This window comes from Arvicanthis niloticus, chromosome 28 (assembly GCF_011762505.2).
Source record: "Arvicanthis niloticus isolate mArvNil1 chromosome 28, mArvNil1.pat.X, whole genome shotgun sequence".
NCBI lineage: Eukaryota > Metazoa > Chordata > Mammalia > Rodentia > Muridae > Arvicanthis > Arvicanthis niloticus.
In genome coordinates this window covers 16611351-16638671 of record NC_133436.1, presented here as the reverse complement: position 1 = coordinate 16638671, position 27321 = coordinate 16611351, and the positions used below count along the sequence as shown (strand labels likewise).

General features: G+C 43.3%; 1 protein-coding gene across 1 annotated transcript; it reads right to left on the bottom strand.

Moving 5' to 3' along the window:
• Nucleotides 1–662: 662 nt before the first annotated feature.
• Nucleotides 663–24516, bottom strand: LOC143440123 (UL16-binding protein 1-like). Its single transcript, XM_076926795.1, has 5 exons — nt 24170–24516; nt 12082–12336; nt 11472–11747; nt 7124–7260; nt 663–5674 (listed from the first exon to the last, which is right to left on the bottom strand). The coding sequence occupies exons 1-5, from the start codon at nt 24255–24257 to the stop codon at nt 5528–5530; spliced, it is 903 nt and encodes a 300-aa protein (XP_076782910.1). The 5' UTR covers nt 24258–24516; the 3' UTR covers nt 663–5527.
• Between the last annotated feature and the right edge of the window lie 2805 nt (nt 24517–27321).

Sequence of the window (27321 nt, the reverse complement as noted above, 5' to 3'; positions counted from 1 at the left end):
CACAATAGTGTTGGGTCATCAACTAGGGTAGGCAATAAATGGGTCCTAAGTGGGTGAAAGATGACCCAAGACAATATAACTTGGGACCTGTGATGTTTCAGCAACTGTGAACTCCTGTTCACAGATGCAATGCTTTTGTGTCATTTTGTGGCCTGGCTCGGCTGTAGCCTGTGTCTTTGATTTGATGTATATGTTCTCTATCTTTAGATAGATGCTGTGTGATAACGTTTGCATAAGTCATTCCCTCAAAGGGTTTAACTTACATAGACTGATAAGTAAGAGAACACACAAGGTTAGTGGAAATTTGTTTTGATTCATGAGATAAAAGCAAATATAACACATTATATTGTTTTAAATTTGTGAAGAAAAAGGTAAATATCCACATTTTTACAAACAATGTCATCAGGTTATTGAAGGAAGGTGTCAAAAAGCACATTCACCAATAACAGTGTTGGTAATATTATATATCTAAACCCATTTTAATCACACCAAACATGATGACGGTTGATACATTCAGGGTTTTGAGCATTCCACGAATAAAGATGCCTAAATTAACTCAGAAACCTAACAAAGGAAGGAAGCAGCCAAAAAAAAAAAAAAAAAAAAAAAAACCAAAAAACAAAAAACAAAAAACAAAACAAACAAACAAACAAACAAACAAACAAAAACCATGCTAATGGGTGTATGTATGTCAGCAAAGCAATGCATTTCTGATGGAGAGAATATACTTCTTGATAGAAGGATTTGCATCATAAATTAATTTCCCCCTAAATGATTGCTAAAAGACAGCGAAAAGCAACAGTTTCTGTATGTCACATGGCTTTTGCCACTTAATTTAAAATGGTGTAAGTTAAAAAAAAAACATAGCTATTTAATTACATGTATGATTTGTCTTTTCACCTTCACCACCAGATTGGCCAGGTCCCAGCGTAGAGGACAGTGGGATATAGCTCTAAAAAGATATGCCAGCTTCAGAGAGGATGTGGGGACCCCAGAGTTTGAGCTTTGGGTCATTTCACAGAGAAATCACCTTCTCCAGAAGATGAAGAGTCAAGAAAAGCCAAAGACAAAGGGCCCCTAAAACTCTCTAACACTCCTGAAAGTGACCACTAAGGAGATATACCTGCCAACAACACAAGGAAGCTGGTGGCCATCTGCATAGTCTTAAAGAGCTGCCCAAAAATGTAGCTACAAATAATATGAAACAAAATCTATCAGCTGCAACCAGGATTCTCATCAGGCCTCAGTTTAACTTGACAACTTAAGTTGTTAAAACCCTCTACATCCTAATGAAGCCACTTTATGTTCCTGAATTATCCCTTAGTCTATGCCATCAACCCACTGAAACAATCAATACACATTTATGATGCTATCAGCCCCAACTCCACATCGATCAGCCTGTTTCAAGCCCCTACAGTAGTCTTTCCCTCCACACTGACCATTTATGAGATGCAGAGAGCCTTGTGGCTTAGTGTATGATTGGAAGAGATGCTTAAGGTTGTTACTGAATACTGATCAGACTTCAACATCACCTCTTCAGGATAATCCCCAGTCAGTAAACCAGTGCATTAAGCCTATCTTAAATTCTTCATCAGGATGCAAGACCATGGGAGATGTCTCAACTCCTGTCAGGTCCTGCTCAGCCCTCCCAACTGTAGTCATTACAAGGCCTGTGACTATTTGTTCATCTGAGGAAAGTCAATAGCACTCAACCTATAAAGGCTTGAATAGCTAGTTACTGGGAGCCATATGGGGACATTTGTTCATTCTTTCAGAAAACGTTTGGTGCAATATACATCGAACACCCCGAGATTCTAATGGGTAACCATAACCTGAGGTCCTTACATCACAATATGAAGCCGTTACTTTCTACATTTCTGTCATTTCTCCTCATTCTCAGTCACTGTTGTCCTACTTCCTGCCTGCCCTCAAACCTCCTAAGTTGGTTTCCCACTTTAACCACTGTGGCTTAAAATTCTTTATTACTGCTCACAATTTATTTCTGGTTTTAAATCTGTGGTGTCTTTGACTGGTCCCACTTTATCCTTCGGTATGATTTTTATTTCTAGGTGTCGCGCGCCGCTATCTGACCCGCAGAAAGGAGCGACATGACACGAGATTTTTCCCAAAGCAGCTTTACTCAGGAACCTTTCTTACAATCTCTCTGGAAGCCCCCATCCCAGTTCCATTTTCCCTTTTATCCCCATGCCTGGTCACTCAGAGCCTGCCACGTGGGCACACACCATTGGCACACGTCAAATGGCCCGATACTACATGGCAGCGAGTCTTCGCAGTGTAAGCCGGCTGCGGAGTGTGAGGAAGTCAGGCGCCATTCATAAAATTAGGCCATTCATAAGCTTAGGCCATTCATAAGCTTAGGCCATTCATAAGCTTAGGCGCCATTTTAGCTGGCCGCAGCACCCGCTCCCCACATCTAGGTTAGAAGCCACTAAGATAGAGATAGCATTGTGGCAGAGCTATCCATCACTACCATCTATACCAACACCTATCTGTCAGCACTGAGGACTGCTGACCTCTGAGTCATACCAGAGTCTGACCTCCAACCTCATGAAACCACCTTTCTTCCACTCTACAAAATGTAGGCCAATCCTAAGTTTTATGGTCTTATGACTGTATGACAAATAAGCAACCCCAGACAGGCCTCTCAATGTCTTGGTCTCAGCAATAAAGCCCTTCCAAAAGGAAGTGATCTGTGTCACTTGTCCACAATGTGACCTGCTCATCTTTCAAGGCATCAATGAAGAATCAAATTCTCACTCCCTGGAAAGTAAAATCAAAATATGTAGAACAACGAATTTAAGCTTATCCCTGACTAGCCAATAAGTGAGACTCAGACTATGGTTATTTTATTTGGCTTTGACAATTACTGGGAGTTAACCCCTAATCTACTCTCCTAACTGCTGGCCTGGCTACTTCTCCAGTAATGTACCCCAGACACTTGCTGTTTCTCCTGGGCATGAGCTTTTGTCCATCTCCCTTCATGGCAACTTCCTCTCCTTTTTCTTCTTCTTCCATATTCCCCTCCTGGGTGAATTCAAACCCACCTGCCTCTAATCCCTCCAGTAACTGACTGTAGCCAATTTTATTTAATCAATAGCTACAAATCAAGGTAGAAAATTTGCACAAGAAAAGAATGTAAATGTGAAAAGTCACTCACAGGCTTAGACCTTAAAGTACAGAATTAACATTACAATACAACAGCGACAAACCTCTAAAAAAAAAAAAATTCTCTTATAAAAACCAGAGTCTAAAGCTTGGAGCCTGACTCGGTTCCTCAATATATCTCTTAAAATTAGAGTGTGCATCTACCCAATTCTCATACCTCACATCAGTGGTTGAGCTACGGTTCTCCGAAACTTATCTAAGAAGACAGGAGTTTTTTCTCTCTTATCCAAATACGAACATAAAAATGGCCTTCAGAGAAAAGGCTAGGTAATATCTCATAACCTGTATTAAAAGCTCCCATATCCCTCTTAGGAATATTGTCTCTTTGTAACTCACTAGCTAAGTTTGGGTCCACAGTGTCATATATATATATATATATATATATATATATATATATATATATATCTCATACACATGGAGACTACACATTAATTTTGCATGTCACTTCTCAGGATGCCATGTACACTGTGTTTAGAGACAGTCTGTACTGAAACTCACCAGTTCAACTATTCTGGCTGAGGAGGAGGCCCCAGGGGTGCACTTCTCTCTCTCTGTCCCCTGGACTGGGATACAAGTATGTGCTGCTACAGTGTACATGAGTTCTGGGGAGGGAACTCAGGTCCTCATGCTTGTGAGGGACAAGTTATATGACTGAGTTGCCTTTTCGTCCCTTGCTCCTCACTAAAATGTTTATATCATTATGGGTCACAGAATGTGACATTTCTATGCTTATGCCATGCCCCCTGGTAGTTCCTGGCATGACAGTGCTGACTAGTCGAGGACTGCTACTGTCACCTGTTCCTAACACTGTAGATACCGTAAATCCCCACAGGCAGCACCATTGGAGGATTTATCTTTTGCTTAGTCTATAAGTCATCTTTCTTACTCAAGCTAACATTTCTCTTAGTTCTCATTTGTATGGTGCAAATTCATAGGATAGTATAGTTTTGTATCCATCTTATACATGAGTAATCACAGATGTGTGATTGGAGGTTTGCTTGCATCTCTTTCTGCTTTGTTGTTAATTTTCCCTCACCCACTCCCCGAGAGAGGCTGATGGAAGGCTCCCCTGCTCCTAACACCTTGGTCAGATCTCCCCCTGAACAACGTGAGGCTACACTGTAGTGTGAGCCAGGCATTGGGTAAACTGACTGGGGTTTAGTAGGGATGCTGAATTTTCTTCCTCTCAAGAGATATTTCATTTGTTTGGAAAAAATTGGATATTTCAAATTTCTTTGCCAATGGACTACTTAGACACTTGACAGTTATAATATTGTGAGTGAAATCCTGACTCAGTGACCTTTGCCAGAAAAACAACTGCTCACATGTCTGTCTTAATTTACCAGCTCCATCCAATGCCCTGGCTGTAATTACCAAGTAGTCCTAATTACCATTGACAACTGTACCCTGGCCAACCTGGGCTTTCTTCCTCCAGTCTTAACTACTATATAATCTCTCAGATCACACATGGTACACCACACAGTTATCATATGTACCTGGACCACAGAATGGCTTTATAGAGTGAACAGGATGCCATTAGAGTCCAAAAAGATCAGACTGGAGGCAGAGACAGAGGGATTCTAGTCACACAGACAGACTCAATGCAGGTGGTTAGAGGAGCTGTCAAGGAAGCTAGTGGAGAGCTGCAGGGCTGCAGGGCTGCACCAGGCCTCAGGACTGAGTGAACAGCAGGTGAGGTGCAGGACCCCAGGATCCAGCAGGTGAGATGCAGACCCACAGTAGCTTGGAGCAGCAGGTGAGCTGTCAGACAGTGACTCAAGGAGGAGACATTAGCGGTGTGGATGGAGCTGAAGCCTTAAGATGGTCAGGAGTCCTCTGCCTGCAGGTTCCTTGGCACACAAACAGACAGATGGCAAGTTTGTGGGGGCGGTGACCATTGCAGGGTTAGGTGCCTCTTTAGGGGTCCAGGTGAGAATGAGATAAATCCTCAAACTCTAATATGGTTTGAGATGCAGATGTGCTCACAACTGCAAACCTGTTTTGGTAAATGCATAGGGGACATAGTTTACTTTGGGGATTAAGTTAATTATCAACACCTGCATCATGAATGATACTTGGCTGACATGTGTCTGTGTTTAAAGTGAGGTGTCATGTCTGTATTGCATTAAGAAAGGAGCCAAGTGCTGTTTGTAAAATGGAGTCACTCAGGGAATGCCACTGTTTTTGCATACTGAGGACTAATTTAGAGCCCGTGCCCAGCTTGATCTCCACAGTACTATCATGTAAGAATGAGAAAGGAAAGGAACAGAGCAAGAGGAAGTCCCTGATGGCAACAGCCTAGTGCACTCTGATGCCCTGCTGTGTGGAGCTCTGTTGGCCATCAGTCTCCTGGTTTTCCACCAGACTCGTCCAAAGTCAACAGCAAAGAATTCTGAGATGCTGTCAGCAATTCATCTGCTTTCTTTGCTGGACACGTCTCAGGCAATGTCAAAGAGTCACTCAACAGAGGTGGTGATTGCAGATTAATCTGTAGAGCAAGAGGACAAAAGGGGTGTGGATTACAGTGTGTTCCCATCAGCTGCTGCACCCTACTTTCCTACATTTATCAGACACTCTCCCATGTCACAGACCATGGAACTCAGTTGCACAATCCTTTTCTCTGTCATTATTCATTCTAGACTGTTCTGCCACTCTAAGCCCTAGGGTGATTATACTTCACACGTTTCTAGAGATATAAGTAAATCAACACAATATTGTGAATTAAACATTTTTAAAATTCAGGAAACATGAAAAAAATCGGCAAATATGAAAGGCTAGAAAAATACCTGTATTTCTGTCTTTGCTGGACTTATAGCTTTCATATTTAATTTTTTTGTGGATAAAGATTCTCCTTAGGTTCCAAGCTGGCCTTGAGCTGAGTATATTATCCACAACAAGCTTGAACTGTTAAGGCAATCCTCCTGCCTCAGCTATCCACATACTGGAATTGTAGGTCTGACTAAGTATCCAGGTAGATTCAAAAGCTTTTATGCAATATAAGTTATTCCAAAATAATTATATTGACTTAAACATATTTCACCTATCAATAGATGTAAAATTATTATCAATCTATGTTTATAAGGAAATTTTAGATCATATTAAAATAGAACATTGGCCTCTTCATGACAATTCTGTATTTTGACTCTAGACTGTATTTGGTAAAACCTAACAGTACAGTGGTGGGCACTCAGACACCTTTACCTGAATAAACACAGGTGACTTCAACTTCAGAGGGCAGAGGTATTGGAATCATAGTTCCAGAAGCATTGAACTGTGGCTACGTAGAGTGAGCAAGTTAAATGAATGGATTTCCATTTTTGTTTGCTTCATTTGTTCTTTTGAGAAGATGTGACTATGCAGCCCAGGTTGGTCTTGAACTTGGTAATGCTTCTGCCTCAGCCTAGTAGTACTGGGATCACAGTTCGGTTTATCAACGCCAACTCCTTGAATCATCTGATCATTGTGATCATTTTGTCCTAAGGGTTGTCCTAAGCTGGGAGCTACTAATGTACAGACTTGGCCATAGGTATAAGAATTACTGTGCTGAGTTATGTCATCCTCAGAAAGCAAATAGATTCTAATCACAGTCTTCAAGGAAGATTTGGTTGTTTATGAGGAGGGATTGCCTCATCTCCATTTTCCTTGATCTTAGATCATCGGTCTTTGAATCCCCCATTATCTCAGGAGGACTTTCCTGTTTCATGCAACTTCTGACTGTAGAGTCAGGCTGACACTGCTAGCCTCCTGTGTCCAACAATACACATCTCCAACACTGCTATGAAGAGGGGGCTCAACACTAAGAAGGAGCATCATTCTAGTGGACAGATCAGCACTGAGATGGACAGGGTCTTGGATGGGACCATTGGGCCCCATCTCTTATGTCCTCATCAGCCTCATACCACCAAGAACAAGAGTGAGAACCCAGCCTGTTTCCTACCTTTCTTTTACACAAGTATCTTGATACATAACAGACGATGAAGATGATCAATCCGATTGCTGGTAGTGTGCATAGAATAATCACAAAGCTATTGTCGGATGTATGCTGGATCCTATCCAGGGTCTTTATTGTTGTTTCTTAAAAAGATCAGAAAAAAATGTGGATAAAGCTAAAAACACACCTCCATCAGCAAATTCTCTCTCAAGGTAGATCAAGGAAACGCTCCATGATGAATATTTTACCAGACCCTGCTGTAGCCATACTGGGGGCAGTATGTCACAGCAGGTGGCCTTTAACGTTCTTCAAGCCCATTCTAACCCTTGAGTTTCCCTCTTCCTTCTGCCTTTAGCTAGAGATGTAGAACTCTTAGCTACCATATCTACCTGCGTGCCACCATGCTCCTCAAATAGGACACTGACCAATATACAAGTTGGTTCCTGGAAGTGGGGTATTGCTGTGACAGGCTATGTTGCTCGTGTGCAGAATGAGGACATTGAAATTTTGGATAAGGAAAGAAGTTAAAAATCTTTTTTTTTTAAATTTTATTTTATATTTATTTACATTTAAGATGCCATCCCCTTTTCTCATTTCCCCTCCCTAGAAAACCCCTGTCCCATGCCCCCCCTTTCCTTTTTGCTTTTATACAATTTGTTTTAAATGTTAATCAAAGGATTTATAAGTTTGGTAATGCTCAATCAGAAGTGTAACTCAATACCCAACCTAGATATAAATACTATCTTTGACGGGTGGAGACATGTGAACATCTGCCTCCATGCCCCCTCTCTCTTTCTCTCTCTCATCACCTAGCTTCTCCTCTCCTTCATCTTCTCTCCTTACTCCATCTCTTCCTCTCAGTACTCCTTCCCACTTAGCTCCTCCTACATATCACTCTTCCTGTTAAAGTAAAACTTTTCTCTCAAAATACAATTAGAGCATACTTATTCCTAATTGTACCAGTGAGGTACAAGATAGTCCTAATACCCAGTTCATCATTTTGTTGACTAAGAAGTTAAAAATCTTAAGCAGGAGTTAGTGGGCTATACTAGTAGGAGGGTGGAACACAGGAGTACCCGGAACAATATAAATTAGGACAGCCTGGTGCAGTAGGTTTCAGAGGAGAAGAATGTGGTTGCTTTTTGCCCATCTTCAAAATATATATATATATATATATATATATATATATATATATATATATATCTCCATCTGGCAAAATTGAAGAGTTTTGGATTAATGGCTTTGACAGAGATGTGAAGACATCTTAGTGTGACTGGGTCATGTGGATATTAGTGGTCACTCTTATACAGCTCTATAATGAAAAGCAGCAAGCTGATCAGGGAAAAGTAAAAAATGTACACTTGGGGAGGAAGGAGTACCAGGAAGTATAATAAGAAAGTCCAGTGCTCAGTGAGATAAAAATGTAATAAAAGCCTGATTCTAAAGGAATAAAAGGAGTTGTGGCCTCAGAGAAAAACTCCAGTCAACTAAGCTTCCAATTAAAAGTAAAAAAGAATTAAAAAGACGGCTAAGTAATGAAGGAAACTGTCAGACAGAGAGAGCTATGAAACTGTATTTGAATGAGGGCCATGTTCCAGCCTAAGCAAGCAGGAAAGTCTAGGTAGCTTTGGCTATGTGGTTCTGGCTTTAGAGTCAAGAAGGGGACGTGGAATCTCCATTCTTAGCTAAGAAAAGCTGCTGAGACCAGGTATGTATCAGGGATGTCCTTGCCTGGAGGCCAGGAGAGGCCCTTGTGTGAAACCGTGAAGGTGAAGCCTGGATTATCTTAGAGACACCAAGATTTTGGAGATGCTGGAGTAATGGGTTATCTGCCAAGGAGATCTGCTAACAAGTGGGGCACCAGCACAAAGGACAGACGTCTGCTGCAGGCAAATGAAGCTGATAGGATGTGGCATTCAGAAGAGCACTTTGGCATATGACATGGAAATACAGGGTTTGAAGTTTGACCTGCTGGCCATCCATCTTGTTTTGGCCAAGTATTTCCTTCCTATGGTCTGTTTCCTCCCTTTTGGAATGGAAATGCATATTCTCTGCCATATTAGGTTGGAAATTTGGGATCTGCTTTTTTCATTTTAATCTTACAGGGTGTTACTGTGAAGAGGTTGCCTTGACTCTTCAAAGAGACTTTGACCTTTTAAAAGGGATAGGGACAGTGATAGACTGTGGAGTTGTTGAAGTTGGACTAAATGCATTTTTACATTATGATATGGCCACAAGCCTATGGACTCCAGGGAGTGGAATTAAGTGGTTTGAATAAGAATGGCCCCCATAGGCTCAAATATTTGAATTCTCGATTCTTAGGGAGTGGCACTATGGTAGGAGGATTGGTTGTGTGGCATTTTTAGAGTAAGTGTGGCTTTATTGGAGGACATGTGTTCCTAGAGCAGTGCTTTGAGGTTTCAAAAAGCCCATTTCTAGCCCAGAGCCTGTTACTTCTTGCTGCCTTTAGATCTGGATGTAGAACTGTCAGCTCACATATCTGTCTATGTATCACAGTGATCCCAACCATAATCATTATGGCCTAAACCTCTAGAACCTTAAGCAAGCCTCAGTTAAATGCTGTCTTTTATAAGAGATGCCATAGCCATAGTGTCTCTTTATGCAACAGAATACTGAGCAAGCCATCCTATTTCCCCTTAAGTTGATTTTGGCCAGAGTGTTTTTTTTATCACAGCAACAGAATGAAACTAGAACAAGAATGCCAGACCCTTTGGACCTAATGCAGCCTTCTGGGAATGCCTTCCTGGAACTGGTCAGAGGATGGACTTTATTACAAGACAGAGAAAACCTAGGGTGATTGCATCTGGTAGTTGAAGAGTGATGAAAATCTCAGAGACATTCACATATCAGAGTGGATGGAACAGCAAAGCATTCTGGGAAATGTGCAGCATCCATGCTGCTCTGTGGGATGCTGGAGCTGCCATGCTGAGAAGCATGCTGAGAATGAGCAGGGAGAAGGACAGCAGCATTGGTGGACACTCAGGATTGATGCTGATGGCTCAAGGCTGGGGGTGGAGTTAGGAGACTGTATTCCTGAATCCCAGAAAATAAGGTAGAGAACTTAAAGTCCATCAGGACTGACTGTCATGAGCAGTAACATCTAGGACAGTGATCCACTGAGGAGTAAGGGAGGAAGGAACATCCTGGGGCCTGACTGCATGAGGGGCCATGGCTAATAGAACACAACGATCTTAAATGCAGGTAGATGGTTAGCCAACCTAGATGTGGCTCGAGTTTACTAATTAAAAACAGAACAAATGAAGAGAAGTCTGAAAGCTGCCTTCTCTGGAAAGAATGAAATAGAGAAATTCACAAAAACAGAATAATGTTTTTAAAATGTGTTATTTCTGCCACTTACAAGCTGTATTGGAATCATGTTGGTTTGTCTCTATTTCACTAAGCCCATTTAAGAACCTATAGTTATTGGTACTTGCTGGTCTTTGTGAGGAGACCCTACCTCAGGGGTAGAGCATTTGGTTGGTGCTCATGGAGATCTGGAAGGAAAGGAAAGTTCCTTTTTTCTCAAGCATTACATGTAATACATGATAGTCTTTGAATTTATAATTAACATTTATAAGTAGTTTTAAAAAATATTTTTCTTATTATTTAAAACTATTTTTTAACTTTAATACATTTTTATCATATTCTTATGCCAAAAGTCCATCCAGTTCGTCTGACTTTCCCTCCCAACAGACATAAATGACAGTTTGTTGTTTACCTTCACCTTAGTAGCAAAGTTCACACTCATTCATTCATTCATTCATTCATTTTTTAAAAATTGTAAGAAGATAAGACAAAACCTGTCACATCAAAATCATACAGTGTAGACCAACAAAAGAAAAACAGTGCACAAACAAGAGTCAGAGACAGACTGGTTCCTATGGTCAGGAATCTCATAGAAACACTAAACTAGAAGACGTAATATAAGCACGGAGGACCGGGTGATGACCCTGTGCAGGCTGCTTCAGTTCTTGTGAGTTCATATGTGTATCAAACCTGTTGGTTTAGGGGGCCTTTTCTCCTCAGTCCTCTCTGGCTCTTACATGCTTTCTGCCTCCTCTTCCACAGCATTCCCTGAGCTCTGAGAGGAGGGATTTGTTGAAAACATCCCATTTAGGACTGAATGTTCCAAGGTCTCTTACTCTCTGCATAGAATATCTGCTATGGGTCTCTATATTTAAGCAGGACATTTCTAAACACAGTGTATTTGTTTATTGAGATTGTCGTGCCTGCACACATGTATTTTTAAAGTCATGGCACACACATTCCTCCTTACTCCTTCCAGATCCACCTCCAGACCCACAGAGAGCTTTCTCCGTATCTCCTCAGTTACCTGTAGGCTCCAGACTTTCTTTCAAGGGCAAATTGAGCTCCTCAAGCCAGGTCCTGCAGTCCCCCTGTGTAGTCCTGTTTAAGAAGGCAGCTACATCCTTTTCTTTCTTGAACGTTCCTATTATCTTCTTGAATCTAGGATCCATTTCAGTCCAGTTGCCAGTGCTCGTGTCAACATGGAACATGTTCCTTCTATTGAGGCTAATGCTCCAGGATCCCCTGAAATGTCTATCTCCTTCATAGTGGCAACACATCTCGGCCTGCAGAGTGAGGGGCCCTGTGCCCATTGGAAAGAAATTAATTAGCCTCTGGCCTTGGTTAATCCTGTCTGCCCACCCACCGTCCCTTCTCATGCTCTGACCTTGCTTTACCCTCTACATTTTTCCCTTGCTGCTGGACATCTTAGATAGGACTAACAGTGATTCATTTTTTCTCCCCATGAAAACAGTGACTGTCCCTAATCTGTCACCCTCTTGTTTCCTATGGGAGGAGGGGCTGTCTGATAGGTTCTTTTACTTATTAAAGGGATTGAATCTAAGGCCTCGTGTATGTTGGCAAACACTCTACCACTGAGCTATACCTCCAGCACTATGGGGCCACTTGAGACTTACCTCTGATTGTCTCATTCTCTTCCTTTATGTGAAGCAGCAGCCCTTTGAAAATGTCCACTCCATGTTTCAGAGTGTCAACCTGTTTTTCACAGATCTCTGTGGCATTTGTGCTGTAACCATGATCACCAATAGCATGACACTTGTTATTCATGTAGAGAAAAAAAGTCTTCTTGTTCAGTAGGCCTGTGACTTCATTCGTCCATTGTCCAGACTCCAACATGCTAACCTTGAAGCTATTGCAAAGAGAAGCAGCTTCTGTGAAGGAAACATGCAGTGAGGTTAGGGGCATGGAGCAAGGGACTCAGCTGAAATGTACCTATGGAACCAAGAAAATCCTTATGAAAGGGTGGAGGAGGGATGGTGGGAGAGAGGGGCAGAAGGATGAGTGAGAGAGAAAGAGAGAGAGAGAGAGAGAGAGAGAGAGAGAGAGAGAGAGAGAGACAGAGACAGAGACAGAGACAGAGACAGAGAGACAGAGAGAGACAGAGAGACAGAGAGAGACAGAGACAGAGAGAGACAGAGAGAGACCAGGCTCAACCACCTTCCTCTCTACTTCTCCCCACTGTCTCCTCTACCATTTTTAATTCTCATCTTCACACTTCCTTCCAACTCCAACGCCTACACTTTTGAAGTTCACTGTTTTGATTGCCTGAGGTTCTTTCTCACTTCATTAAAAGTCTGATGGACATGAAAACGAAACCCTCTGCAGCCCCAGAGCTCTCACTTTGGTTGTGAACAGAAAGCCAGCAAGGCCCCCACATTCAAGTGGATAAAAGGAGCATAAATTTTCTCTAAGAAAAACTGCACTTAGGAGCTGGGTCGATGGATGGACTGCACATGGCTGAAGAGGGAGCAGTGGACCATGAAGACTGTCCAACTAAAGCAACACTGGCAGCTTCAGGCTACTTGTCCTTGGAGGAAGACAGAAGCAGAGCACAGTGACTGGGGGAAACTCTCCAGTGCATTGGAAGAGGGATTTGTCCCTAAAGATGACACCAGTTTCCACCAAGAAGAGAGAGCCCAGTGCTGAGGATGCTCATGGAGAAAGGGAAGAACAGAGATCTGAAGGGAACAGCCTAACATTACAAACTCCATTTTGTATTTACACTTCATCTTATATTAAACTTGTCCTCAAGCTGAACTCAGTTACTGGAAAAATGGCAGCATATTCCAGGAACAAAAACACACATAGCAACAGCCATCAGCTTCCTAACAACAGCCATTCCACCCTTAGTAACAGCCAATCAGCTCCCAATATTTCAGATGTTTTGAAGTAGATTACTCAAGTTAACCACAATAAAAGCTGAAATCATTGCTAGCCCATAGAAATGCTCCAAGCTACAATCTTTATATGTTAGCCAATCATGTAACTGCTAAGTTAGAAAGCTCCTACCCTGCTGTAACTATGATAAAAAGGCAAGGCTTCACCAGCTTGGGACCTTCCACACCCAAAGACTGCATTGGAGAGATTGGAGGGTACAAGCTCGAGCTTGAATAAAGCCTCTTCGCTTTAGCATATAAGTTGAATTCCTGGTGGACACTGGTGTTTCGTGGGAACCTTGTGATCTGGCCATAACATTTGGGGGCTCATTTGGGATCTCCATGATGCCCTAATAGGACACCTGACCTGTAAAGTCAAAACCTGATTGGTAAGTATTCTGTGGATAATGCTTGTGTGAGTGTCTGTCTGTTTTCACTCTAGTAAATATGTAAGCCTGTGATTTAGCACTGCCTCTGTGGACTGGAGCAAATGCGCTGGACACCCCTTGGTCAGCAGTGCCAGGAGACCTCTCAGACCCATTAGTAAGAGTGCACATCCCCTGATTTCTTTAGAGAGACATTTCGGGTCCTGCCCATCATCTCACTTTAGCTTTTGCTACAGTATAGCAATTGGCATTCATATTTCTGTAGTTTTTGGCTGCTTGTTTGCATTGTGTCTGATTTATTTTCTTATGTTCAAGGTTAGAAGGATGGGGCAGACCCAGATGCTCAGCCTCCCCCATGTTTTTCCTGGACAAGTATAAGGACTTATAACTAGGGCTAGAAGGTAGGATGGACAGACTAACCACTATTTGCAGGTCTGAGTAGCCAGATTTCCATGTTGGCTGGCCACCTGAAGGGATCTGGGACCCCATCATGTTACAGAAATTCAAGGGTGTCATCTAGAGTTGGACCAGACACCCAGACCAAGTCTCCTACATTACCACCTCACAAGACCTCATATACAGCCCACCCACCTGATTGAAACACATTCTAGTGGTTAAGAAGATAAGACAGAGAAACCTAAATCAACTGCCCCCCTCTATCTGTTTTGCAGGATGGCAGAGATGCAGATTTCTTTCTCTCCTCTCCTCTCCTCTACCAGAACTAGTAGCTGGACCCTGACAATCCACAATCAGTGACACTGTACACCAGGGGACAGGTTGCTAGTAAACAGGCTGGTCACAAGACACCAAACCCCACCATGGCCTTACCCCTTAGGGCCACTTGATCCCCAAATGACCAGGAGAACTGACCCTTGCAATAAGGTCTTTCTCTACTAGACTTTTGTATAAGTGGATGATTAGAAACCGAAATTTTCAGAGAGGCAGAGGGCCATTAGACTACTCCTGGATTCATTAATCTTTACCCAGTGACCTTCATGGGATGATTGTGTAGGACAGACTACCCCAAGAAGGAGCAGGAGTGTGAGATAGGCAAAATGTAGGTGCAAAGGGAAAGTGGCTCCAATGAGAGGGCTGCCCAGATGGAACCAGGGCAGCCAAGGTAAAAGGTAAACTTAGTAAGTACTAACTCAGAAATATCAGAAGAGAGTGTGTTAGGCATGTGAAGGTTTGGGAGTGGACCAGCCATTGAACTAGGTAGGGTAGATTAAAAATAAGCTTGTGTGTGTGTGTGTGTGTGTGTGTGTGTGTGTGTGTGTGTGTATGTCTCGCATTGTTGAATCCAAAACACATGGTGGGATGGCAAAATGCATGCACGTGTACCTGCCCGGATGCATAGATCAGTTTTAATATTTAGCACATCATTCACTGCTCAAAGAATACAGATAATGGCCAAGACCATTGGGGTGGATTGGAAATTACATTGTGCTTATAGGCCTCAAAGTTGAGACTAGTTAGATAGGATAAACAGAACTCTGAAAGAGAACCTTACCAAATTAACCACGAAGACTGGTGGGAACTGGGAGGTTCTCCTCCCCTTCACCCTCTATAGGGTCAGGAACACACCCCTATACCTTGGGACTGACCCCTTTTGAGATCATGTATGGGAGACCTTCTCCCTTGATTCCCAAGCTAAAATCAGATGTATTAGCTTATGTAACTGCTAGACATACATTTGACTCCCTCAGTGCCCTAGCTTATACCTAGAGGACCTCTGGCTACACATGAGAACTGGCTCTGTGGATGCTCCTCCACCTACTCCTTATAATTACCTACAGGCAACTGGGTACTCATAAAGAGACATCAAAAACAAAGGCTTTATCCCTTGTGGAAAGAACCTTACTTAAATAGTTGTGCTGACTACACACTTAAGGTACACTGCACTTAAAGTAGACAGAATCAGCCCCTGCATTCACAACATCCACGCTTGCCTCACATACCCTTCTTCAGACCCAGAGGACACTGCACCCAGATGGCAGGTTGTCAAGGACAAAAACAATCCTTTGAAACTCAAATCACAAAGCTTATGCTTCTAATAGCCTTGCTTTAACCAATAGCTGCTTCTCCTCTTACAACCCTCACCAGCCTTAGGACCTAACATGGATCATCTATAATGTCCCTACAGGTGACATCCTTCAACAGGTGTGCAGGGTGGCCCCCACAGGCACCTGGTATTCCAACTTCATCTTCAACCTCCAGGACCTTGTGGCAATTAACTAGTCTAGAACCCACCTAAAGGAACATTATTTTTTATGTCTGTCCAGGACATAGAAATAGAGTGGCAATATTAGGAGGTGTGGCCATGTTAGAGTAGGTGTGTCACTGTGAGTGTGGGCTTTAATACTCTATCTAGTCTTAGGTCCCTGGAAGAGTCTTCCACTAGCAGCCTTCAGATGAAGATGTAGAACTATTAGCCTTAACTGTACCACACCTGCCTAGATGCTGCCATGCTCTCACCTTGATGATAATGGACTGAATCTCTGAAACTGCAAGCTAGCACCAATTAAATGTTTTCTTTTATAAGAATGGCCTTGGTCATGGTGTCTGTTCAGAGCAGTAAAACCCTAACTAAGATAGAAGTTGGTACTGGGGGTGGGGTATTGCTTTGATAGGCCTGACCATGCATTTGTTTGGAAGAATGTGGATTTGGGGACTTTGTATTTGGAAAGCAGTGGAATGTCTTAAATGGGGCTTAGCGGGCCATCCTAGTAGGAGTATGTAAGACTTTGTTGCTGAGAGTAATATGAACTGGGCAGACCTGGCCCAAGAGATTTCAAAGAAGAATTTCAGTATGTAACGTAAAGACTCTTTTTGTGGTATTTTCATGAAGAATGTAGCTCCTTTTTGCCCTTATCTTAAGAGTCTACCTGAGGCTAAGGTAAAGAGATTTATATTAATTGCATTGAAAAAGAAAGTCTCAAAAAAAACCCATCATAGTCTTTGTTCTCTGGTTCAGTCTGATGAAGAGCATTTGAACAAGTGTAGCAGGCTTAGAATGGAAAAATATAAAATATATGGTTCAAGTATTAAAGGGGCACCAGAAAGTGAAATGGAGCCAAATCCTGTGTTCAAGGAAATGACACATTAAGGAATTGGAACTTTGGGGCAAGATCCTACCCATCTAGATTTAGATCCAGACATGGTAGTAAACACCTTTACTAACAGGAGACAGGCCTGCAGATCTCTGAGTTCAAGGTCAATCTACAGCACAAGAACCAGGACAGCCAGGCTTAGGTAGTAAAAGAGTTGAAAAAGAGGAAGCTAGTGATAGTGTACTAGAATTAGGAGGCCATGCTCCAGCTCCTGCAAGCAGCAGAACTCAGCAATTTTGGTCATGTGTCTCTCACTTTATAGTCAAGAGGAGAAGAAGACTACTAGAATAATTAATGCTGTTTAGCTGGAGCTAAAAAAATTAGTGGTGATTAAGAAGAGACCAGCGTCACTGAGGTGAAATCTTCTCGGAAATGTTTTCTGAGATCACAGAGAAACTGTGTTCCAGAGGTAGACAAGCTTGTACCTCACACTGCAGTGGTACTTGGTAATGTGTAAGAGTCACTCAGGTGGTACTAGTTGTGAAGACATCAAAGGATCATACAGAGCAGCTAAGTCTTGGCACTGTGAGAGGCCATGGAAGGCCATTGGTGAAGGTGCATCCTCAGTTGCAGTTGACTGCCTAGGACTGAAGGGGGCAAGCAAAGCAACTGAAGCTTGGCACTATGAAAAGAGCCTATGAGAGGCAATTGGTGAAACCGAGTTGCAGCACAAGACCCCAGTGTATTGGAGATCCAGTACCATAGGTTGATCACAAAGAACAGCAGTGGCAGTGGAGTGGATCAATCTGAGCTTAGAGTGCTACAGAGGGCAGAGCTGGAGAAGTGACATCAGCCTTTTGGATGAGACCAGAGGATCATGTGTGGATCCCAGACATTGAAACAAGAAGCTGTAACACTAAAGTTGCCTTGGAGACCCCAAGATGTTTCCTCAACATGTAGCCCCAGACCTGTGGGCTACATGTTGAGGAAAGCTGCTGAGAGAAAGTGGAACAAGCCCAGGAGAAAGAACTTTGTTGCAGTCAACAAAAATGAAAAAGGAGTTGGAGATCTGAAGACCACTTTGACATGAGACATGAGATGCAGAGTTTGGAGTTTGCCCAGCTGCTTTCCTGTCTTGCTTTGGGAATCACAGTTAAGTGATTGGATGACTCTCAGAACAGACCTTGAACTTTGGACTTTTAACACTGTTGAGACTATATAAAAAATGGGGACTCTGGAAGTTGGACTAAATGTTTTTTGTGTTATGCTATGTTTAGGTGTGGCCCCATAAACTGATAAGTTTGAACAAGTATGGGGGCTAAGGGGTGGAATGTGATGGTTTGTAAGTGCTTGGGCCACGAAGTGGCACTATTAGGAGTTGTGGCCTTGCTGGAGTAGGTGTGTCACTGTGGGTGTGGGCTTTAAGTCCCTAGTCCTAGCTGCCTAGAAGTGAGTCTTCCACTATCAGCCTTAGGATGAAGATGTAGAACTCTTAGCTCTGCCCGCATCATGCCTGTCTAGATGCTGCCATGCTCCTACCTTTATGATAATGGATTGAAACTCTGAACCTGTAAGCCAGCCACAATTAAATGTTGTCCTTTATAAGACTTTCCATAATCATGGTGTTTGTTCATAGCAGTAAACCCTAACTAAGACATGGGCCTAACAAGCTCCAGTGAGGACATCTACATCCTGAAAGGCGGAGCTCACTAGCACAGGAAAGACTCACAGCTCAACACCAACTTCGGGTCATCAAAACTGCTCTGGATGTAGGAAAACAACCACAACTCACCAAAGGGACCCAGATCTTTAGAAGACATCAATGACAAAATGGAAGCAAGAAAGAAAACAGATGCTTATTTTCCCAAAGTGAAGTTCATAAATTTGGATGTTTAGAATTTCTTCCTGATGACTAACCAGGATCGGATCTTTGGACAAAGCCTCATTGTGAAGACATCATTGACAGACTACACCTGCCAAAAACCAGGTGTGCTACCTGCAGGTCTTCTTCTCTGTCTGTTCCCCCATATCCAATCCCCCAGTCTCAGCCCCAGTTTATACAGTAGAACACCCAGCTCTCCCTGTCCCAAGCCCCAGCTCTCACCTCTGGTTGATCCCACAGTTCTTCCCCTGCTGCCTCCCTCACCACATTGGTTGCCTATTTCCAACCCCCAACTCCAGCAGTGCCCTGAGACTCAAGAAAAAACAAATGGCTGAAGGAAAGAAATAAAACTGTTCAAGACTTAAAAATGGAAATAGAATCAATACAGAAAACAGAACCTGAAGAAATTATGGAAATGAAAAATTTGGAAATTTGAACAGAAACAACAGAGATAAGCTTCACCAACAGAATACAAGAAATGGCAGAGAGAATTTCAGGAGTAGACAATACCACAGAAGAAATGGATACACTGGGCAAAGAAAACATTAAATCTAAAAAATTCCAGACACAGAACATTCAGTAATTATTCCTGTCTGAAAGAACTGCAGGGACAAAAATGGAGAAAAGCCTGAGGAAAAGGAGGTCCAGTGACAGGTGCAAACTTGAATCCTGATCAAGGGGAGGCCCCAAAGGCCTGACAATATTACTGAGGCTACGGTGTGCTCCCAACAAGGGACCTATCATGATTGTCCTCCAGAAGATCCAGCAAACATCTGAAAGAGTCTGATGCAGATATTTACACCCAAGCAATGGACAGAAGCTGCTGACCACTGTGGTTGAATTAGGGCAAAGTTGAAAGAAGCTAAGGAGGAGGGCAGCACTGTAGGAGGACCAGCAGTCTTAACTAACCTGGACCCTTGAGATATCTTAGACACTGGGTCACCAGCCAGGCAGCATACACCAGCTGATATGAGATCACAAACATATATACACTAAAGGACTCTTGGGTCTGGACTCAGAAAAGATGCACCTAGCCCTTAGGACACTGGAGACCCCAGGAGTGGGGAAGTCTGGTAGTGTGGGGGTTGGGGGGGGTGAGGACATCTTCCTTGAGAGTTGGAAGGGGGAGGAGGTATGGGATGTGGAACACTCGGAGGGTTTACTTGGAGGGGGATAAATGCTGGACTGTAAAAAAAGATTAAATAAATTAAAAAAAATGTTAATATACAATTTTGAAGATTATTGTATAAATTAAGTGGAACAATGAGACATACATTCTTTAGTGTCTAATAGATGTTTGGCAAATGAAGGCCTTCATCATAATCTTTTGAAACTATAATCTTTTGCAAACTAAAAAAAAAAAAAAAAAAAAAAATCTATGCTCCTAGTAATCTACTAAGTATCTGAAGCAGAGGAACCTATAGTATGCTTGTCAATTTGAAATTACTCCATGTCAGAAGCCAGGACTCTCGCTTCTTACCCTCACCCTCTACTTCTCCCCACCTGCACAATGTCCCCTGCAGCTTCATCTCCCTGGCAACCACAAGGTTCAGCTTGACAGTTACAGATAGACTTATAGACTTAAAGCAGTGTACTGTATCTTTTGAGGAAAGCAGTTAGACGGTCATTGTTTCAGGGCACAGGCCAAGAAGATTCTGTAATTTTCCATCACCTGGATCCCTCTTACCCCTCCCTTTACAAAGTGTAAAGCTTCATTCCTCCTCTTCTCTGCCACTCCCTCAGCTGACAGCTTCAGCTGAGCTCCCCAGGCAGCTGCAGCAGCAGCAGAAGCCGCAACCCACGGCTCAGACAGTTTTGGCTGCTTTCCCAGACCCAGAGCCTTTGAACTTCGGTGATGAAGTCACCCGATTTCACAATCCTGAGTGGCCTTCTCTCATGGCACCTTCTGCTCCCCTCCCCACGCTTGCCTTTCAGACCTTCCCTGCCATTTTGCCTAATTCTCTTTCTGATATGCGAGACCACCTTTTTTCTCAGGTTCGTGAGCTGAGGGACATTCTCCGCCTCCAGAAACAAGTTTCGCGTTTCTCGGTCCTTTGCTCTTTCTCTGCCTCTCCTCCAGATTACTTTCGCCTAGCCTTTCCTGTTACCCAATCACAGGTTCCCTCCTTACAGACACCTGCAGCTTCTGATTCCGAGTCTTGGCAGACTTCGCCGCACCCCCCCCCCCCCCCTTCCTGCATTGCGCCTGCTTCCTCTTCTGGGGCTTGCGTCTGAGAGAATGCACTGCTTGGTCATTTGGCTGCTCAGACCCAGGGCTCATCTTTAGAATTAAACTTCTTAAGACCATCCCTGCTGGGGGCCAGCCCAGCCCCGACTTGGGGAGAGAGGGAGAGAGAGAGAGATATACAGCTGCTTCTTCTTTCTTCTCCTTCTCCTCCGTCCGTCAGGTTCTTCTTGAGGCAGCCCCTATGCTACTATAGCTGACCTACAGTCAGCAATCCTGTGGCCAGAAACTGACACTTATATCCCAGCCTTAAGACCAACAAGGAGTTAAGTAAATAGCCTTATACTATCCTAAAAACTTCCTCTGAGGATAAGAGACTTCAGGCTAGGGTGATTAACACCTGTAGCCTAACAGCAGAGGATTAGACAACGTGGCCTTTGTTCTATCTCAGCAGGAACTGCTGGGCTCCATTCCAGGAATAGGCCTCTGCCTTTTGGGGCCCTTCATGCTCCCCCCTAGAGACTTGATTCTGGTGTGTGTAACCAGACATTGATTCTCAATGATACCTTTTTATATATCCTGGCAACCCAATGATGTATATCTTGCCTGTGCTTTTGGTTTGATTATATATATATATATATATATATATATATATATATATATATATATATACATATATATATATAATTTAATAATTATAATATATAATTAATATATATTAATAAATATATTTATATATTTATTATATTAATATATTAATATATAATAAATATTAATATAATTTAATAATATATAATTATATATATGATTTAATATATATAATTTCAGCTTTTTATATTTTAGAGATTATTGTGTAGTTGTTATTATTTTTCCATATTTTTATATATGACCCAGAGTCCTTCCTTAACATTATAGATTGAGGAGCTTTTTTGAGAACCAGGAGAGAACCCCTGACTGCCCTCACCTTGTCTGTCATACTAGGGATTAGTGCCATTGGTGCAGGCACGGATATAGCTTCCTTGGTGACTTTCAATAATCATTATGCTCCTCTCCAATCCCTCATTGATAAAGATTTAAATAATTTGAGGGAAGGAGTACAAGACCTTAAGGACTCTGTGGCTTCTCTTTCCGAGGTGGTGTTACAGAACAGGAGAGGACTTGACCTTGTCTTCCTTAAGGAAGGGGGTCTCTGCGTGGCCTTCAAAAAAGAGTGTTGCTTTTACTCTGATAAGACAGGCCTTGTCCAAAATAGCCTGGACAAGGTCAAAAAGAGTTTAGAAGAAAGAAAAAGAGCCACAGAACAATAAGAGTCATGATATTAAAATTGGTTCTCTACTTCACCTTGGCTCACCACCCTGTTGTCTTGTTTATTAGGACCCTTTGTTGGTATTTTATTGCTTTTGTCTTTTGGCCCTTGGGCTTTTAACCGTCTCATAAGTTTTGTTAAGAACCAGATTGATGCTGTCATCGAACCTGCTGGAGTCCATTATCATCAACTGAAGATTGAAGAAGATCCAGAAGTGATTCTGCCAGGGCCTGGGACAGCTGCTGCCAGCCCCCCTGCCACCTCCGATGGCCAACCCCTAGATTTCCACGCCCTCAAGAAAGGTTCCTGGCATGCCTGGCTCTGCCCTCGTTTCTCTCGCTAGGAAGCCTGGCCTCTAGATCACCCTGACAAAAATTGGCTTTTACCTAAATTAAGGCCTGCCTTTGATACGGCCCTCTAATATTGGGGAGTCTTCCCTTATGACAATATTACATCCCAAACTGACAAATGGCTGATAACCTAGGCATTCACACAGGGATTAGGATGGCTGTGAGTTAGCCCAATGACGGGATTATTGTAGGTCCACTTCCCAGGGGCCCACCCAATGCAGCCGGAAAGGAGTGCATGGTGCTGGGAGTGGGTGCAGCCTACATAGCCTAAGACAGGACCCTCACCCTCCTTTCACCCACCTTGGGGTCCCTCAACGTTGCCCATTGTCGATAGCCTAAAGCCTTCGACCATCAACGTGACTCGTCTCACATCAATGTCTTGGGGTTATGAACTTGTCCAAGACCCCCCACAATTTGACCTCCAAATTCTAAACTCATGTAGTTGGGATTGATCACAAGATGCCCTCTCCATCTAAACAGAGAAGGGGGAGATGTCAGAAGCCAGGACCCTCGCCTCTTACCCTCACCCCCTACTTCTCCTCACCTGCACAATGTCCCCTGCAGTTTCATCTCCCTGACAACCACAAGGTCCTGCTTGACAGTTACAGATAGACTTATAGACTTAAAGCAGTATACTGTATCTTTTGAGGAAAGCAGTTAGACCGCCATTGTTTCAGGGCACAGGCCAAGAAGATTCTGTAATTTTCCATCACCTGGATCCCTCTTACCCCTCCCTTTACAAAGTGTATTATAAATAAGCGCTTTGCACCCAAATATATGACTCTTGACAAGCATTTGCTTCCTTGAGTCCTTTCCCCTGTCTCACCCGTTTTTCTTTCAGGATGCAGTCCTCTTCGCCCCCATGAAATAACCTAGGACCTGCTGGGCGGGTCAACTCCTGACCAGACTTTTACAGAAAAACTGACTTCTCTCTAAATGAACACCATTATCTGTTCTGCTTCAGGGAAAGGAGTCTAGACAGGCCCAGGTGCAGGGGCAGAAGCGGCCATATGCCCCACTAAGGACTATGTCACTGTGCTGTCACCCAGTGAAGGAAGGACTTAAAGCCCTTTCTGAGAGGAATAGTGAGGCAGAGCAGGGAAGGGAGGTGAGTTGGGTGGGGGCTCAACATAAACCAAGTGGGTTGTAAATCTTGGTGTGGAGGCACAGACCCTTAACTCTTGTATTTGAGTGCAAATTTCTAGTTCCAGGCTAGCCTGGGCTACAGAGTGAACTCTTTCACCAAAGTGACAGACTTTGGGGGAGGGGTTTGAATGTGTGGAGCAGCTGCTGGGTGCCTGTGCTATGATCTGGTAAAGCACACTGAGAAGTTCAAGAGCAAAAGGCCAGAGAACTCCTGAAGAGAGAGCCAGTTTTGGTAAAGAGGGGAAGGGGTGGGGTGAGGACTAGAAGGAACTTGGGACCTAGACTCTTCTGGAAAGTCTCTGGGCTGAGGAGGTCCTGTCCTCCCACACTGGGTCACAGGATTCCCCTCAGGTTCCTGTCCCAGGAAGTCACTGGCTAGCTCAAGACAGCTGTGCTCCCCCCCACCCGACCCCACAGCTTTGGAAATTCACAGGCTAGCCTTGAACACAAACTGTGTCCCCTCCTCCTCACCCCCACTGCCACTCCCATCACTCCATTGCCCCCATAGGGTCTCAGAACTCACCTTCTGTCCCTGAACACAGACAGACACACAGCAGGCACAGCAGGGTCAAGTGGCAGGAAAGGACCTTGGCAGGGGCAGCCAGCTCCATAGCTCCTTCTCTGACCCTGGGGGCCAAAGGCTCAATTTTAACTGTCTGAAAGGGAGGGAAAGTCTTGGTCACGTCCTGCTGATGACCCTGACCACAGAAAGATGGCTCTGAGTTCAAGACAGATCCTCCTCCCTGATCTAGTTAAAACCAGCTTCTAGTTTCCCTTTCTTCAGACCTTTTCAGAGCTCCCCTGCAGCCCCTGCAGGATGGTCCTGGTCGAAGAAGAAAAGAGCAGGAAGTGACAGGAAGGTGTCAGGCTGGCTGACAGGTCACATGTGGTGAGTGACTCAAGGAAAGGTGGGGTGGCAGGGCAAGGGTGTGCACAGGGCAGGGAAGGGGGATGGGGGTGGTGACCAAGAGAGCAGCAGTGGCTCCAGGCTTCTGAGTCCATGTGTGCAGAGTCGTCAGGACCACACCCTTCAGCCTTAGTCCTGAGTGATTCTCAACAGCAAACCTGCACCGAGGCAGAGAAAGAGGAAACAACCCCGGCTGCAGTGTGCATGCTTTTGTGGAGTCCCTGCCACACATGCACCCCAACACCTCTGGTGCCTCCAGCTTCCTCTGCCTACTAGGCATCTTTCCAGCACCTCTCTGGCTGTAGCTATCCATCTCCCCACCCCACTTCCTGTCTCTTCCATCTGCACCTCTTAAAAATGTCTTTAAAAGCCTAAGAAGTTCGGCCCCACCCAGGAAATCAGAGTTGTTGGCTGTCCAGTCTTTTTTTTTTTTTTTTTTTTTAAATCAATTCTGTCACCACAATGTTCTTGCCTTTTAAGGACAGAGGTCAGCATTGTGTGTCCACAGGCTTGAAACCTTTTTTTTTTTTTTTTTTTTTTTTTTTCTTGAAGCAAAGTCACCTCCAAAGTTAGGAGTTCCTGGATTTGATTTGGCTAGTCTGGCCAGCTTCCATAATCTGTGTATCTTCCTGTGTCTGGGATTACAGGAACAAACCATCATTTCTGGAGGTTTTTGTGGGTTTACGAAGGATGAAATGTAGGCCTTCTTGCTTATAAGGCTGGAGTTTCAAAATGAAAGCAACTTCTTAGCTACTTGTGGTGAGACTTGCCTTCCATCCCAGCTCTTGGGAGGCAGAGGTAGACAGGCACATCCCTGTTGAGTTAAAGGCTAAGCAGAGTTCAATGGTGAGATAAAGTCTCAAAAACCAACAAATGATATGTGTTTGTGTGTGCTTGTGTGTGTATATACATACATATGTATACACACACACACACACACCAGGAGAAATCAGTTTTAGAGAAAATGTTACCACAGGCAGGCAGGTGTTGTGCAATGCTGCTGACACTCGGTCCTTCTGTTGTCTGTTCCTGTGTGTGTGGTGACGGGCAGGGCTGAGTGCTCATAGCAGCGGTAGTGCCCACCCACACTGCGCTCAAGCCTCTGCAGGGATGCCAGAGAACACACAAGACTGTGGCTCTTTAGCAGCTGTAGATCTTTTGTCTGAGCCAGAGGGATTCACTGACTTGAGGATTAGCAAGTGGACAGGCTAGGCTGACTGAACAGTGAGCCCCAAGAATCCACTTGTCTCCATTTGCCTCAACAGACCTGAGATTTCCAGGATGCTCTACCACGCTTACTCTAAACCTTGCATACTAGGGGTCAAACTGGACCTTCATGCAAGGCCCAAGGCAAGCACTGTGTGACTCAGCTTTCTCTCTACCCTCAGCTCCTTTTCACCTAAAGATTTTCTTCTCAGTGAGCATCTCAGTTGTAGCATCCAACCAGTCACTCATGCAGCAACCTAGCTACTGGCCAACACCATTTATCCCCCTCAAGAGAAAGCTTGAGGCTGCTGTGGAGATGAGCCAGGGTGACCAGTTGAATCTGAAACACCCCCTACCCAGGGCTCTCTCTGCACACACACTAGCCTGGGAACCTCTTACAGGGAACACGGAGAGAATGGAAGATGTGTCCCCATGGTATTTGGGTTAAGGTCTATGTGACTGAGATTTGAACTTCTACTATGGAAACTGTTTGATAAAGCATGGTCATCTACATGAACTTTGAGATTCTATTTAGAGTTTTTGTAGTTGTTCTAAGTAATCGCTTATGTGCCTTTTGTTCTGTGGGTTCAGTTACCCACAGTATTTGTTAACTACCTTTACATATATAGTGATATATGCGATATATATATATATATATTTTCATGTTAAGTTTCTTCTCCAATGAGATAAATACAAATGAGATTTTACATAAAGACATACATGTAAATGTTGTCCTAAATTCTTTTAATTAACTGAATGTAAGCAAATGTAACAAATTAGTAACTTTGATGTCAATCTTTTATAACCTATAAAAACCATGGAATGTCTGCAGAAAATTGAAGTTAGGTGCTGAAACAATCAATAGCACTTCAACCTTTGATGCTGTTCTTAAGTACATGTGTGAATGACAGACAGGACATAGTGAGATGTGGCCCATATCCAGGCTCTGAAGTCTTCTAGAGAAGAGACTCCCAAATGTGAAGAATTTTTAAACAGGAAAGTAAAACAGAAGGGACTCAGTCACTGTGAGAAAGAAACATGGAGCATTTACCTGTGAAAACACAGTCACAGTAAAAAGCATATGCTTTTGGTTAAGAAAAGGTTTTCATTTGTAAGTAAGTTTGTTTGATCAACAACCCAGAAGGTAAATTTTTCTCACAATAAGATTTTCTACCTTAAAAAATTGTATTAAAATAAAACTTCTTAAGAAATAAACTTTTATGTTTGGTTAAGGTAATGAAATGAAGTATTTACTGTGTTTGTCAGAGTGTTAACTACTTTCATAACCAAATCTTTACAGAGTCAATATTGACTTAAACTGTGTTAAACTTTTAGTATTATACACCAACTAGGTTTGAAACGATGTCCATTCTTTGAGAAATCTTCAAGATGCTATAACTGACCTTTTGGGCATCCCATAGTTACACTTGGATGTCAAAACTAACCAGGATCATGGAACTGAGAGAGGAACTGGTTTTTTGGCTTTTGTCTCAGATGAGCTATGTTCCAGAGACTTCAAAGAACAGGATATCTCAGAAAGGGGCGTACAGATCTGGAAAGTC

Bases quoted from the DNA above. Each gene is read 5' to 3' on its own strand.
- LOC143440123 (XM_076926795.1), bottom strand. From the start codon at position 24,257: ATGGAGCTGGCTGCCCCTGCCAAGGTCCTTTCCTGCCACTTGACCCTG. The intron at 7,261-11,471 runs GTAACTGAGGAG...GATCTTTTTAAG, and splicing joins AGAAAGTCTGGAGCCTACAG to AAACAACAATAAAGACCCTG. The intron at 5,675-7,123 runs GTAGGAAACAGG...CTTGCTCTACAG, and splicing joins GATACTTGTGTAAAAGAAAG to ATTAATCTGCAATCACCACC.